Source organism: Lissotriton vulgaris, chromosome 6 (assembly GCF_964263255.1).
Source record: "Lissotriton vulgaris chromosome 6, aLisVul1.2, whole genome shotgun sequence".
NCBI classification, from domain to species: domain Eukaryota; kingdom Metazoa; phylum Chordata; class Amphibia; order Caudata; family Salamandridae; genus Lissotriton; species Lissotriton vulgaris.
This window is the reverse complement of record NC_141694.1, coordinates 1,671,250,908-1,671,265,030: the sequence shown is the minus strand read 5'-3', so window position 1 is coordinate 1,671,265,030 and position 14,123 is coordinate 1,671,250,908. Positions and strand designations below refer to the sequence as shown.

At 43.8% G+C, this 14,123-nt stretch overlaps 1 protein-coding gene across 1 annotated transcript in view; it reads left to right on the top strand.

Annotated features, from left to right (window-relative positions):
• NEK2 (NIMA related kinase 2) overlaps positions 1 to 1,735 on the top strand; it is a 216,246-nt gene extending 214,511 nt beyond the window's left edge. The window contains exon 9 of the mRNA XM_086927845.1: positions 903 to 1,735. Within this exon, the coding sequence (XP_086783971.1) occupies positions 903 to 1,123 (221 nt within the window). The 3' untranslated portion in view covers positions 1,124 to 1,735. The remainder of the gene's footprint in view (positions 1 to 902) is intronic.
• Positions 1,736 to 14,123: the final 12,388 nt, after the last annotated feature.

The following is a 14,123-nucleotide window of genomic DNA, read 5'->3' as shown; positions in this document are numbered from 1 at the left end:
TTAAGCTTCTGGAGATAGCGTTGAGTTGGGAAGTTACTTTTTGCAAAGATATCTGCTACCATACTATGCCCTACAAGCAGCCCTCTCATCTGGGGTTGACAACTAGTTGTTCTGATGTCCAGGGGTTGGTGAAAGTCAATGGGTTCTTTCGCTGGCTTGTGAAAGACCCAAAATGGGTCAACTTTCCTCTCCATCCATATCTACTCTTTCACTCCCCTCTTCCTACCTTGTTAATATATATTCTTACTAGAGAACTAGGATATTCCTTTAACATATCTCCAAAGATTTACATTCCCAGAAACTATTTCAGTTCAAGAGATACTCTAGTTTTGATTAAAAACCTGAAAGCTACTGAAATCCACTCATGAGCTACTAATCACTTATCTCCCTGCCCATAGGTTTATAGCCAGGTGTAGGGCCCACCCTTGAAATCAAAACGTTCTTTTATATTAGTTCTGCAAATAGAATTTTGTGAATAATATGTACCTGATACGAAGCATTGGTTGAATGATAGTAGCACCCACGACTAGCATCATGCACTTATATGGAGAGTAAAAAGCAAGATGAAAATAAATACTTTCAAGTCACTGCACCGTGATACCTTTATCTTTTTGGCCATTCCTGGTGCATTCTTTAAATGCTTGCTCTTTTTTTGTTTTGCATGCCCTTTGTCCCCCTGCCGCCATTGATATGTTTATATGCTCAGCGTGAATAGGTTGATGGTTGGTTGGATCAGCTATTGAGGGTATTAGGCTGTTACTAGACTATTAAAAGGTCTAGTTTGAGAATGTATGTTTACAGTTGTTTACTGAACTCAGTGTAGATCAGAGTTTACCTAATATACCTGCTTTACATTTTCTTTTATTATAAGCTTTTAATACTTGCCTTTTCTTCTTTTTCAGATGATGATTCTGTGGCCAGTTCCTCTTCCAGTAGGAAAAAGAAAGTTCACTTTGTCGATGAAAGTAAAGAAAATAGCAACTCGGCGAAATATCCTCTCAGTAAAGAAAAAAGTGCAGAGCTGAAAAAACGTCTCCGTGAAGCAAATGCACGAGCAAAAGCATTGTGCGACATGGAGAAAAACTATCAGCTGAAAAGCAAACAGATCCTGGGGATGCGTTAATACATAATGTGCATATGTATAATTCCTCCATATTTTTTTTATGTAGGTGTAAGCTCAGTCTTCCTGCTGCAATGTGTTGATATCCGCTTTGAATGTGACCTTTGTGACTTGTGGTAAATGCCACACACCTCAATACTACATTAGAGAATGTAATTGATCATCATTAGAATGGATATATATATATTTTTATTTAAGTCCTGATCCAACTCATTTCACAAAGCTGAGCTGCAAGGATGTATGTTTGTGCTAACAGGCACTGGGATATGACGAGTGGTTCTTTTTGGTGTGCAGACCGTTGTGGTCTGGCAACATGAATATTGAAGCAGTGAATTCACGTGAATAGCTGTGGGTGTTTGAGTCTGGTGTAGCCTCAACTTCTGGTGTGCAGCTGCAACTTTCACTAACCCTAAAAGAATGTTAGTGATTTTTGTACTATGAAAGTCATTTTACGAATATGCAGTTGTTATTGTTGAATATGTAGGGCATTGAAGTGTTTTTTTCTTAATTTTCTGACACTTGTTTTGTTCTATATCATGCAGCTGTGAAACTAATAATTTACGTATTTTAGTATCTGTACCTTTTTTACATTTAAATATTAAATTATTTAAACTACTTTTATTTAAAGAAAACTCTTTAAAGTATGCATGTTAGTATGATCAAATAGGTTCTGTTTTGCAGCATGTACATTGTCGGCCTCTTTAATTCATAATGCTATTGCTATAACCTAACCATCCTTCTCTCCCCTCCTCTGCCAATCCACTTGAAGGCACCCCCAGGCCCCACCTCACAGATCCCTGCTGAACCAATCATGGTCTCTTGGTCCACTTATGCTGGTGCAGCTGCTAAGAGACCTTGAGCAGGACCCATTGCCTGCATGCCAGCATTGTGGCCAGGAATGAGTGGTTGCTCTGAGATTGTGTTCAAGCGGTAACCACAGTTGATGAGGAGCGGTCTGGTAACAAGCGCCTTCAGTAGAGTTGCTTGCGTCTTACATACTGTGTCAGGTGAAGACTCAGCCAAATCTCCTCAGGCTGCCGGTCTGTATTGATTCCTGCCAGAGAAATTCTAGGAATTCTGGTGGCAATGTTTGGGTTACTTTTGAAGCATAGATTGGTGGCTTTGCATGCATTTCAGCAAACATTGCTCCTGTTTCTTGACTGGTGTTGACCCGGCATTCTAAACAAGCATTTGCAATGTAACAGGTCTCGCATTTGGGAAAGCTAGAGCTGTTGCTGTTAATAAATGTCAATGTTTTTATTTGTGTTTTTGTATGTAGTTGAGTGATGATATCTTCATAGGCTATTGCCATTCGTATGACCTCGGGGCGCCGCTGGAGAACCAAAACATGGGAAGTAGGTTATGAAGGAGGGGAGACAAGATACGTATGCCGTTAGGGGAAAAAAGGAACAAGAAAGGAATTATATGCTGCTGCAGCCGCAACATTTTAAACAGCATTATGTATTTCTCAAACAAGACGCGGAATCCACAACCTACTGCAGAATCTCAGATTACAACAAACACATTGTAGCTTAAACGAAAGTTAACAAAAAACCCTGACATGGTTCTGGGCACTGGAATGGTCTCTCTAAGCTCGAACCGTTACTGTACAGCTGCTGATTGTTAAATTCAAGTACTAAACTGGCACTAATGAGGTTCATCTTTTCCACAGCCAGTAATTTCTGTCCAAGAGCACTCCCCACCCCCTGGACCTTTTATGTGAAAGAAAAAGGAGTGCAAATGGCGCCCCAGTTAAAACGGAAGGGAGCGGAAATCACAGGGAGCTCAGGAGAACAAAAGGGAGGAAGGGGTGGGTGCATGGTGGCAGGGTGACTGGCACAGGAGCTGCGGGTGGTTGGCTGTCTGGGGAGGGGTTGGGGTGGGCGCATGGTGGCAGGGTGACTGGCACAGGAGCTGCAAATGGTTGGGTGTACGGGGAGGGGTTGGGGTGGGTGATTGGTGGCAGGGTGACTAGCACAGGAGCTGCAGTGGTGGGGTGTCTGGGCAGGGGGGGTGGGTGCATGGTGGCAGGATGACTGGCACAAGAGCTGCGGGTGGTTGGGTGTACAGGGAGGGGTTGGGGTGGGTGATTGGTGGCAGGGTGATTAGCACAGGAGCTGCAGTGGTTTGGTGTCTGGGGAGGGGTTGGGGTAAGTGCATGGTGACAAGGTGACTGGCACAGGAGCTGCGGGTGGTTGGGTGTATGGGGAGGGGTTGGGGTAGTGTATGGCAACAGGGTGACTTTGGATAAATATAGAAGACTCAAGTACCTCTAATCACAGTCTCACATTCTACAGGAAGCCCCATTATTTTGTCAGGTCATTGCATTCGCCAAATGCTGGCGAGTTGGTGCGAACGAAACGCCATAAAGAATCATACCTGTGATGTCATCCCAGACAGAGATGCTTGCCATACTGAGCCCTCAATCCCAGTTTCGAGCCGTAGCAGCACTCTGCTCCTAGCACACCAGGCACAAAGTGAAAGTTTTTTAGCTCCGGACTCACCGTGCTATGAACACTTGTCAGAGCGAGGGGAGGGGCGCCAGGGTTAGCGGCAGCTCCTGGCTTGGGACACCTGGGAAGGGGAGTGTCCTGCTTGTGCGTGCAACTGAGCTGTCCGGGTACACCGGGGGTGAGAATAGAGTATCTTGCCTTGCAGGACGGGGTGACTCATGCAAAGTAACATTCTATGCCCCAAAAATCAAAAGCAGGCTCTAAATTACTGTACTGCGGTACTACAAGCAAACTGCAACTTCCGCTGTTGGAGATATTAAAGACCGAGTGAGATGTTATGCATATGGTGTCAGTCTACAATCACATGTGGCACCACATGCAGGGCAATCCCTTGATCCTGGGATGTTTAATAATATTGTCGAGAGATCGTTTGAAAGAACCATTTCCATCAAAGTGCGTCTACTGCGTCTCGCTGATAAGCCCCACCAAAGACTGCCGAATTTGGTGCTGGAGTCCAGGGTTCGAGCCTCGGGGTCGCGTCCACATCCTGTGGTTCTGGGCAAATCACTTACAGCCTGATTCATGTAGCTAAATTGCACTCGCAAAGGGCCAGATTCTCAGAATCTGGCCCTTTGCGAGCGCAATTTTTGCATTTGGTATTCATGATACCAAATGCAAAAATCGCTATTTAAGAATTCGCATATTTGCGTGGAATGGCATTTAAGGAATCTCTAATAGAGATTCCTTAAATGCTATTCATGACACACAACAAAATAGCGATTTTGGACTTTTGGGGCCGCTATTTACCGACAGGTCAGACCTGTCGGTAAATAGCAAAAACTCAGAAAAATGCTTTTAAAAGCATTTTTCAAAGTTGCATGTAGCACACACACATGTCCTTTGGACATGTGTGTGCGCAACACCTGTCCAAAAGTGCATTTTAGGGGTGCTACAGGGCGTCCTTTGGACACCCCTGTCACCCTTAAAATCGCTATCTCAGTTGCGAGTAGCAAATTGCTACTCGCAAATCCCCATTCATTCCAATGGGCCTCTTGGCCCATAGGAATGATTGGGGAGTATTTGCGAGTAGCTAATTGCTACTCGCAAATAAAGAACATGTAGGAATCGCTATTTAAGTAGCAATTCCTACATGAATGCCGTTTTGCGTGTCCTCAATAGCGAATCGCTATGATTCGCTATTAGGGACACGCAAAACGGCCCGTACATGAATCAGGCTGTTGATCACCCTGTGCCTGTATGTGTAACGTAACCGGTGCTCATGTAAAGCGCTCCACCTTCGGGTCGGGTTCGCTGTTGTACATTGATTCTTCATGTAATATGGTTGTCTTTTGTCTTAGTCCTTTCTTTGTGTTTTCCTGTTCTCTGTCTACCACAATGCTTATGTGTGTTCTGACATCTACCTGGAGAATTCCACTAGTGTCAGTTGGTGGTCTGGTCAGCTGGCGAGGTTGTGTTCTCAGCTGTGTCCTACATTAAATCTACATGTAATCAACTAGAAGTATCCTGTCATCATTTACCATCCTATTTACAACATTTTGGCGACGTTTTTAGCTGACCAGACCAGAGAGGAAACCATTTAACACAGCCTGAGCTACACCTCGCAAAAAGAACCCACTGCGGTCCCACCTATTTGCTGCCAGTAACATTGTCAAGGGAAGCTTGAAACCAGATGATTGAAGGAAAACTCAAAGGAATATAAAGTGAGAAAAGAACTGTGAGTACATTACTCATCTCTGGCAGCACTGCGCAAACTAAACTGTGGCAATAGAAAGAAGAGAAAAAGTCTAAAACCAGCGTACGCAAGAGAGTTTGAAGAAATTAGCCGCAAGTTACAAGAAAATCATCAAGACAAGCCGCAAGTTACACCTCAGAAACGCGTGAAAATAATTATAAGCAACTGTGAGTAAACTAAAAATATGATTAGAGACTGTGCCCCTGCAGCAATTATTTAAAAAGTAATTTTAAGTATTCTGGAAGACATCCTTAAGGCTGGGAATCTATCAAGATCTGGATATGGGCAACATGTGAAAGTGGCAAAAGTTTTGTTAACGACACTAACCATACGTGTTACAAAAACGAGTGACTTTTAGGCAAAATACAGTTATTAGGAAGTCTAAATGAACGTGTGATTTTAAAGGAAATAACTGTTTGTTGCAAACTGAACTTTAAAGGAAAAACGAGTGACTTACTACGAAAATACAGTTTACTGAGATCGATTTTCAAGGAACATACTGCCCTAAGGAAGTCTAAAATAATTTTGGTAACAGCTTATGCTTAAGCTCGAGTGAAATGCCTTACTTTACTTCAACTGCCAACTGCCTTGCTTTTTGCATGCTGAGTGATCCTGCTGCTGGGCGTTCATCTGCGCTTTGATGACGTCTCAGAATCTCTTTGGGTGTTAGCGGAGAGGCTACGCATTCTGTATTCCAGCACTTAGTTGAGAGGTGAGCACCGTGATTTGTCACGACGTCAGCGCAACGTGAAAGGTCACGCAACGTCGATCTGCCATTTTGTTGTTTTGTCACCTTAGTTACGGGACCAGAGCTGCGAGGAGGATTTCATTTCCTCTATCCCTCGCACGTTGATGTATCCAGTGGTCGGGGCTTCTTTGATGGTAATGCCCTGCACTATGATGGTAACGAACGTCCCTCAACTCGATGTCTCTTGTCAAATAGCACAAGTAAGCGAGAGCTTGCATATCTAAATATAGCCCCGATATTTTACAGCTTGGCAGTTGAACACACTACTTTTTAGCACAAAGTCCTGTCATGTTTCAATAAATTCCAGGACCTGCTGAAGCAAGGCATTGGTGGGGGCAGAAGAATGTCTCAGGACTGGAAGAGGGAAAATAAATTCCAGGACCCGCCAAACCAAGAGATGGGTGGGGACAAGAAGATGTCCCTGGACTGGTAGAGAACAAATCAAATTCCAGGACCCGTTAAACCAAGAGATGGGTGGGGACAGGAGATTGTCTCTGGACTGGAAGGGGGACAGAAGTTCCTGATTTAGTACCGGGAGAGGACATAGGTTGTCCCAGGACCGGAGAAGGCGTACCGGGAGTAGACAGATGACGTCCCAGGACCGGTGGTGGACAAGTCTCCCACAACCTGTACCGGGAGAGGATGAAGAGAGTCCCAACTCCGGCAGGGTTCATGACCGTGGTTCATGAAGGACGAGAGCTTGTGAAATGAAATTTAAGAGATTTTAGAAGCCTAAAAACAATCTGAGGCTCTTAACCCAAAGGATAGACCCAAGTTCGCAACGTGAAAAGTTCCTGTGGTGACTGGGGATGGTGAGTCCCTGGTTGGTTGGTTCATAACGGGGGACTAAAGTTCCAAATGAGAGACTCTGGTCAACAAGTTGTAAGTGAGTCTCTGGACTGTAGATCCACAATGTTGACGAAGAGACTCTGATCAGCAAGGTGTATGTGTGCCTCTGGACCGGAAAGAAACATGGATTTCAGTGTCTAGCTGGGAGAGGACAAAGTTTACCGTCAAGTGGCCGGAACTGATATTGTACTGATGGTGACTTTAAAGTCTAGTAAAACTCGAATTGGGACTGTGAGTTCTGAAGCATCTCACTGAAGCAAGTAAAGTGAGGAATCTGTTTCGGAATAGGTCCAAGAAGTAAATTTGAGTCTGAAGGGTTTCAAGATCTTCCAGGTCTAAGGATTTGCGACAGCGAGTTTGTACAGAGAGACTCTGGGAAGAACCAGGACTACGACTTGTTGTGTCTTGTTAGGCAGCTCATTAACTTGTATTTCGGGGGTCAATGTGGAAAGTTTGTGGCTGTTCTTTCCCATGGCGGTGTCTTTTACCCTGTGGTGTACCCTTCTTTGGGGAGGGGGTGGGGCCGGTCGGTTCCCATGGTATACTCTATGTAGGGAGTGTTGGAGTTTAAGTTCCAAAGTATGAACCTTGTACTATGTTTGTTGTCACCCTGTTTTGTTGTGTTGTTTGGTCACCGAGTTTGTTAGTAGATGTTGTGTTGTGTTATGAGAATGCTTGATATTGATCAACACTAGATATGCGATGACTCTTTCTTGGGTCTGTTCTTCCTTTGTATTCATTATGATGAGGTTGCACTGACATCTGGTGTTTCATTCTAGTCTGTAAGGCTATTTCCCCCTATGCACTTTATCTAGGAGGGTTTATGTGTTTTTCCTGGTGTGTTTTACCTTTTGAGCGTTTTGGGGGTCAGTGTGGAAAGTGTTTTGAGAGCTGTTGTGGCTCTACTTTTCTTTGGCGGTGTCTATTAACCATTGGTGTACCCTTCTTTGGGGAGGGTGTGGGGCCAGTTGGTACCCATGGTGTACCCTATGTAGGGCATGTTGGTGTATAAGGTCGGGCATGTTGGTGTATAAGTTCCAGGGTGTGAACCCCGTGCAACCTGTTGTGTGTTAATGGGGTTAGTGTGGAAAGTGTATTGAGGGTTGTTGTCATTGTACTTTTCTATGGCAATGTTTTACCCATTGGCGTACTCTTCTTTGGGGAGGGTGTGGGGCCTTTTGGTACCCATGGTATACCCTTTGTAAGGCATGTTGTAGGTTTGATTTCAGGGTTTGAACTATGTGTTGTACCCTTCTTTGGAGAAATAGTGCTGGAAGTTAGTCAATCTCCAAGTTAACCATCCTGTGCTGTCATTTTGTGTAGCCTGCTTTGGCGGGTGTGGGGTTAGTGAGTAATCTATACCTATCTTAGTTCTCAGGTTGTCTGGTTTAGTTTCTCTGAAATGGGTAGTAGTGTTAGTGCTATTCTTATTAGTCATTGCCCATGTGTGTTCTTCCTTATTTTGAGGTTCCTCTAAGGGAGGAGGATGGAGTGTAATGGTATTTCGGATACCCGGTGCGGTACTTAGTTGGTGTTATGTATCTTGTTATTGTACAGCACGGGGTAGGTGGTGTTTAGTTGTTTGAGTGTTTTGTTGCAGTCTCTTGTAGTGTAATCTTTGTTTTCCTTTATTTCTTTTCTTTTCTATAAAGGAGGGAGATGTGTTGTACATTGATTCTTCATGTAATATGGTTGTCTTTTGTCTTAGTCCTTTCTTTGTGTTTTCCTGTTCTCTGTCTACCACAATGCTTATGTGTGTTCTGACATCTACCTGGAGAATTCCACTAGTGTCAGTTGGTGGTCTGGTCAGCTGGCGAGGTTGTGTTCTCAGCTGTGTCCTACACTAAATCTACATGTAATCAACTAGAAGTATCCTGTCATCATTTACCATCCTATTTACAACATTCGCGATATATAAATATGCAACAAAAAAAGTGACTTTGGTTCTAGAACATTTCGGAAGAAGTTTGCCTTTGCTAACACAGACAATCTAGTGGGATAACGTAAATGAATCGCCTCTTTAAAGTGACTTCATAACGAATTTGGCCTGTGTCTGTTACAAATGTAAGTCTCTCAAGGGGCTGTGAAAGGCAGATTGACAGAAGAAACATGTTTTCGACTCTCCGCTATGGGGTACTGTATCATTAAGGTTTATTGCTATTATTGGTTAATAAACTAATGGACACCATTTCAATAATGAATTTATTAATTTCCTAAATATTAAGTTAATTCACTCACGCATGAATCTAAGTTGCAGACTGCCAGCAATTCCCTCGAGCAATAATATTTTCAAAAATATATTGTGCTCCCGCGGTCCTGAAAATGAAAGTAGACCGCGCTTCCTTAGTGCGTGCGGGTGGTAGCAGACAGTAGAACAAGTGGCGCGCACGTCACGCCTGTGTGGGCACAATCATAGCTCCTCCCACTGCCTATTGGTGTCGATTACGTGCTTGGTGTGCGTAATTGACACCAATAGGCCTTGGGAGGAGCTATGCGTGTGCTTAGGGCCAATTGCGTGCAGTCTTTTACAATAAGACGCACGCAGAGGCCAATGGGAGAGCTGAATAGGAAACGCACATGCACGAGCGTGTGCGATTCCTAGGTGAGCTAACAATCCCCGTTTTTGATTACAATAGCTAACGCGACTTGCGTGTGCACTGCTACACAGTGCACCGCAGGTCGCGAGACCTAAAAACGTTTGTTTTGCATTGTAAAAATTAATGGGGTAAACCAATGAGCTGACATAAATGCGTGCATTTGATACATTCAAAACAAATATTTTTACAAAATTGCACATTCCATGCTGAGATTTAGATCAGTGGTATCCAGTACAGGAGGGCTGGATCCTTGCCAGATGTACAGAATATTTGCCAACTGTGTAAGTTTAGCTCCTTTCTGAAGGATACTTCTATCCACAGACTCCTCACCTTAAAATCGTCCCCAGGAGGTAACCATGATCAATAAACTTTTCTTCAGTAGTAGTCGTGCCACTTCTAGGTGGCGTTGTGCGACTCCTCATTGGCTCTGTGGTGCCCCGGAAGTAACTAAGTGAAGCCGCTTATAAGCACCAACCCTGTGTGCTGACATCCGTTCCTTTCTTTCCACTCCTTCTGAAGCAGATGCTCACAATTTTGTCAGCCTGTCGATTTCTAAAATGAATACCAGTGTGCTAGGGAACGATGTCCTCACCCAAAACTACACGTTTTATACCATGCCGCAACTGCAAAACACAGACCTTCACGAAATAAGCTTCTAATGTCTGGGCTCAGGCAGCGACTCAAAAGTTGTGTGATAAATGTCTCCTCCCCCTCCCCCCAAAGGTGATCTGTGCCTTCCGACCCCAAAACACGCAGCGATCTCCAGTCTGGCTACCTATTGCAGAACCATCCTCTGTGTTGTCGGACCCCTTGGGACTCACTACAAGCTTGTACTGACTGTGGTACAGACTAGATTTCCTTTGTCTGTCCTTTCCTCCTCAACACCGGTACTGACAGTACCACCACCAGCGGCAAAAGAAGATCTGGTACTGGTACCAATGTCAGACACTGACCCAACTTCAAATATTTCATGGAGCACAGGAGTCTGTAGACCCAAAAAGGACCTGGGTGAGAGTTATTCAAATACAGCATTGACCCATCAGGTAAAATTTGAAATCCTAATTCTTAAAAATATCAAATTAATGTATTGTACAAAGCCAAATGGTCTGGAAAGAAAATAAAGGATATGCCCAAATGAAACAACTTATGCAAAGGAATTATTCAAGTCACTTGTAATAAAATGCAGCACATATGTTCATTCTTAAAACCAGTGAAATAAGTGCTCGGTGTAATGTGAACATGCTCCATAATCTGTTTAAAACGACGCAAGAAATAGAGGTAAGGTGTCAGGGGAGCGAAATTCCTGAATGAACACGACAGGTGAATGACAAACCAGCCACAATTATTACAGTTGCGGATACTAGCAATGAATTACAGTACAGGAGTGTTGTCCTCATATAGGGTTCCCATACTCCTTGTTGGAAATTGATTCACCCAATAAGGGCTTATCTTTTTTCCCCACAGAACAAAGTGACTTTTAAAAAAAGTTTATATGATGATCTCCTGAAATTTTTCAGGAAATAAGATGGCAGGTCTTTTTCTCCCAACAAACCAGAGGCAATAAATGGCAACAACACTCAGTTTCGACCACCATCTACTTTTAATCCACCTTCAAATAGTGTGCCACCTGAAATTTTGGCCTTTGAAAAAGTGGTACGCCATGAAATTAGCACGCTACAACATTCTTTTGAATATATCAGGTATATTCCTCCCTTGAAAGGAATTTACTTAACACACTCAAATCCAGTCTTGATCTTATCATACAATACAACAGATAAGGGTGGAGGTATTGTCATTATGAATCAGGTTACCATACTGAGATTCTGCAACAACTATCTAACACTAACCATTACTGTACTCTATCAGGTAACCCTATTCGACAAATTCCATCTGACATCTGTGCAATCACTAAGTCAGCCCTGGAATATTGCATAATTAATGAGAGAAACGTTTTATTTCTTAACAATTGCAGTCATTGCACACCAGTGATCCTTATTTTACCCAGGATCCACAAAAACGTATATGATTCACCGGGATGTCCGAATGTTTCGGGCTGCGGGTTGGGTTTGGAGCCTGTTGGTAATACATAGACTCTTTAATTAAGGATTTTGTACCAAACACTTAAACGTCTATACGGGAGAATATGGATCTTATCTAACGTATAGTGGGCATGGAATTTGAACTTGCACTTGACATTATGGTTGAACTCCATTAAGTCATTGTACACAATTATTCCTCAACAAGAAGGCCTAATAATATTTCAGGATTTGCTTGGCTCCAAGCCACACCTCCTTTATCATATATTTGTTTTACATAGCACTTAATGTCTTCAAAATAAAGGTGTCTCTGGGGTGGCTTGTTTTGCTCCAAATTGCCATTTTGTTTGTGAAGAACTTTGAATCCAATGTTGTACTTACTCCACGAAATCTGTTCTTTGAGAATATTCATTTTTGGAAATGCTATTTTGATTATATTTTTGTGATCTGGAGGGACAGTATAGAGTCTTTATCTGCTTTTAGCGGATTGGTTGAACAATACACACCAATATTAGTAGCTAAATTAAACAATTTCCCTTTCTTAGACCTCAGAATTCAAGCTGTTGGAGGTGAATTGGGGACCTCATTGTACCGCAACATAAAGAAATACACTTTTGCATTATAGTAGTATTCACCATAGAAGCCTCCGTGATGGTTTACCATATGAATGATTTCTGTGCATACATAGGCACTGTAAATGGCGCAGTGATTATTTTAGGGAATCCATTTTCTCCAGTATTAGGGGTGTCTTTCATAGATTCACATGCTTGAATATTCCCCGTCGTCGAAGTGGGAGTCCCACGGTACATAAAATAGCAATAATGCTAATATATATATATATATGTAATAACATAATACATCATAAAACAGATATACACTGAAAAACCTTAACAACGGTTCCTCCATAGGAATGCATTATAGAGAGAACTCATTTGCAACATATCAGTGTCATTATGTTAGTCCAAACTGCAGCCAATCAGGCTCAAGCACCCTCTAGAACCTTCTCCTCAGAAGCTCAAGCCCTCAGATTTTCTACCGCACGCCATGTGAAGGGAGTCTCCCTGAGCTCTGCTCAGTTTTCTTCATTCTTGTCTTCTACTTCAGTAGTTCTCAGGATGTCAAGTAAGAAGTCTTTGTTTAGGCCTTGCTCTTCCTGTGGGAAACTGCGTCTGTTTGAGAAGGACCCCCACCAAAAATGTATTTACTGCCTTTATCCTGAACACAAGGTGGCTGACTGCAAGTTCTGTAGAACTTTTCCTGCTAAGACTCTCAGGGACAGGGAAGGGCGTCTTCTTTTGTGGTTGAAGCGCCTTCAGGACAAGGAAGGAGTCTTGTCTGATGCAGAGAGTTTCCAGTCAGGTCCTTCAACTGCCCCTTCAAAGCGTGGCAGTGTTCAGGAGTTGCCTTCTCCTTTCCTGAAGAAGAAGAAGAAGAAGCTGGCCTTAACAGTAGCCCCAGTGAAACCTACTGCTACTGTCACTTCTGTGACTACGCCCACGAGACCTGGCTCTCAGGCGTCATTTCCAGCCTCTACAAGTGTTTTTACACTTCAGTCAGCGCGGTCGTCGACGGGCTCGTCGACGACCATTCCATCGACGAAATTGGCTGCTGTGGCTTCGTCGACGTTTACTGTGACACCGACATCTGCTTCGTCGTCGTCGACGAGGGTTTCGTCGACTGCTTTCACGACTACGAAAGCCTCTACCTCTTCAGTCTCGTCGACGAAGAAGTCATTGTCGACGATGCATGTCCCATCGACGTAGAAGATCCCGTCGACGGCGAAAGCACCGTCGACCAGCTCGTCGACTACTTATATCCCGTCGACGAAGATAACATCCAAGGATTCGACGACGACGTTCCCGTCGACGAAGACTCCGTCGACGGCTGTGTCAAAACACTCGTCGACGAATACATCCAAGAAATCACCGTCTCCGACAGCTGTCTCTAAATCATAGTCGTCGACGGCTGCTCCAGTTAAAACATCTACGTCGACGTCTGCGTCGACGACAGCTTTGCCGTTACCTTCTGGAACACAGCAAGAAGACACAGCATCCACTTCAGGATCACTGTCTTTCGCCACTATGCCCTTAGTGCCTTTGGACACTTCAACTCCTACAGTCGTTACGGAGTCTTCCGTGAGCAATGTCCAGGACTCTGCACTCCAGTTGCCACCTCCTACTCTTCAGCCACCCTCACCATTGTTGGTAACTGACCATGAAACGGAATCCATTGCAGACGACAATGTTTTTGGTGATGCTCACAGTCCATCGGATTTGATTATCAAGTGTCGGGACACTAGTTCTGAAGAAGACGAGGAGGAGGTTGAAGACCAACAGGAGGAACAATATGTGCAGGTTCCTATGGCAACTTTTCCGGTATCGCTGTTTTCCAACCTCCAACATATGTTGGATGATTACAATAGGAGATTTCCTCCTACGCCTCAGGGTACCCCGGGCCATACTACCTCTGAGACCACGGAGCCTACTCAACCTCAGCAAACTCCTCCGAGGCAGACTGCTCCATCGGAAGGGCCTCGTCCGGCTATCCCAACTAATTCTCAACGAGAT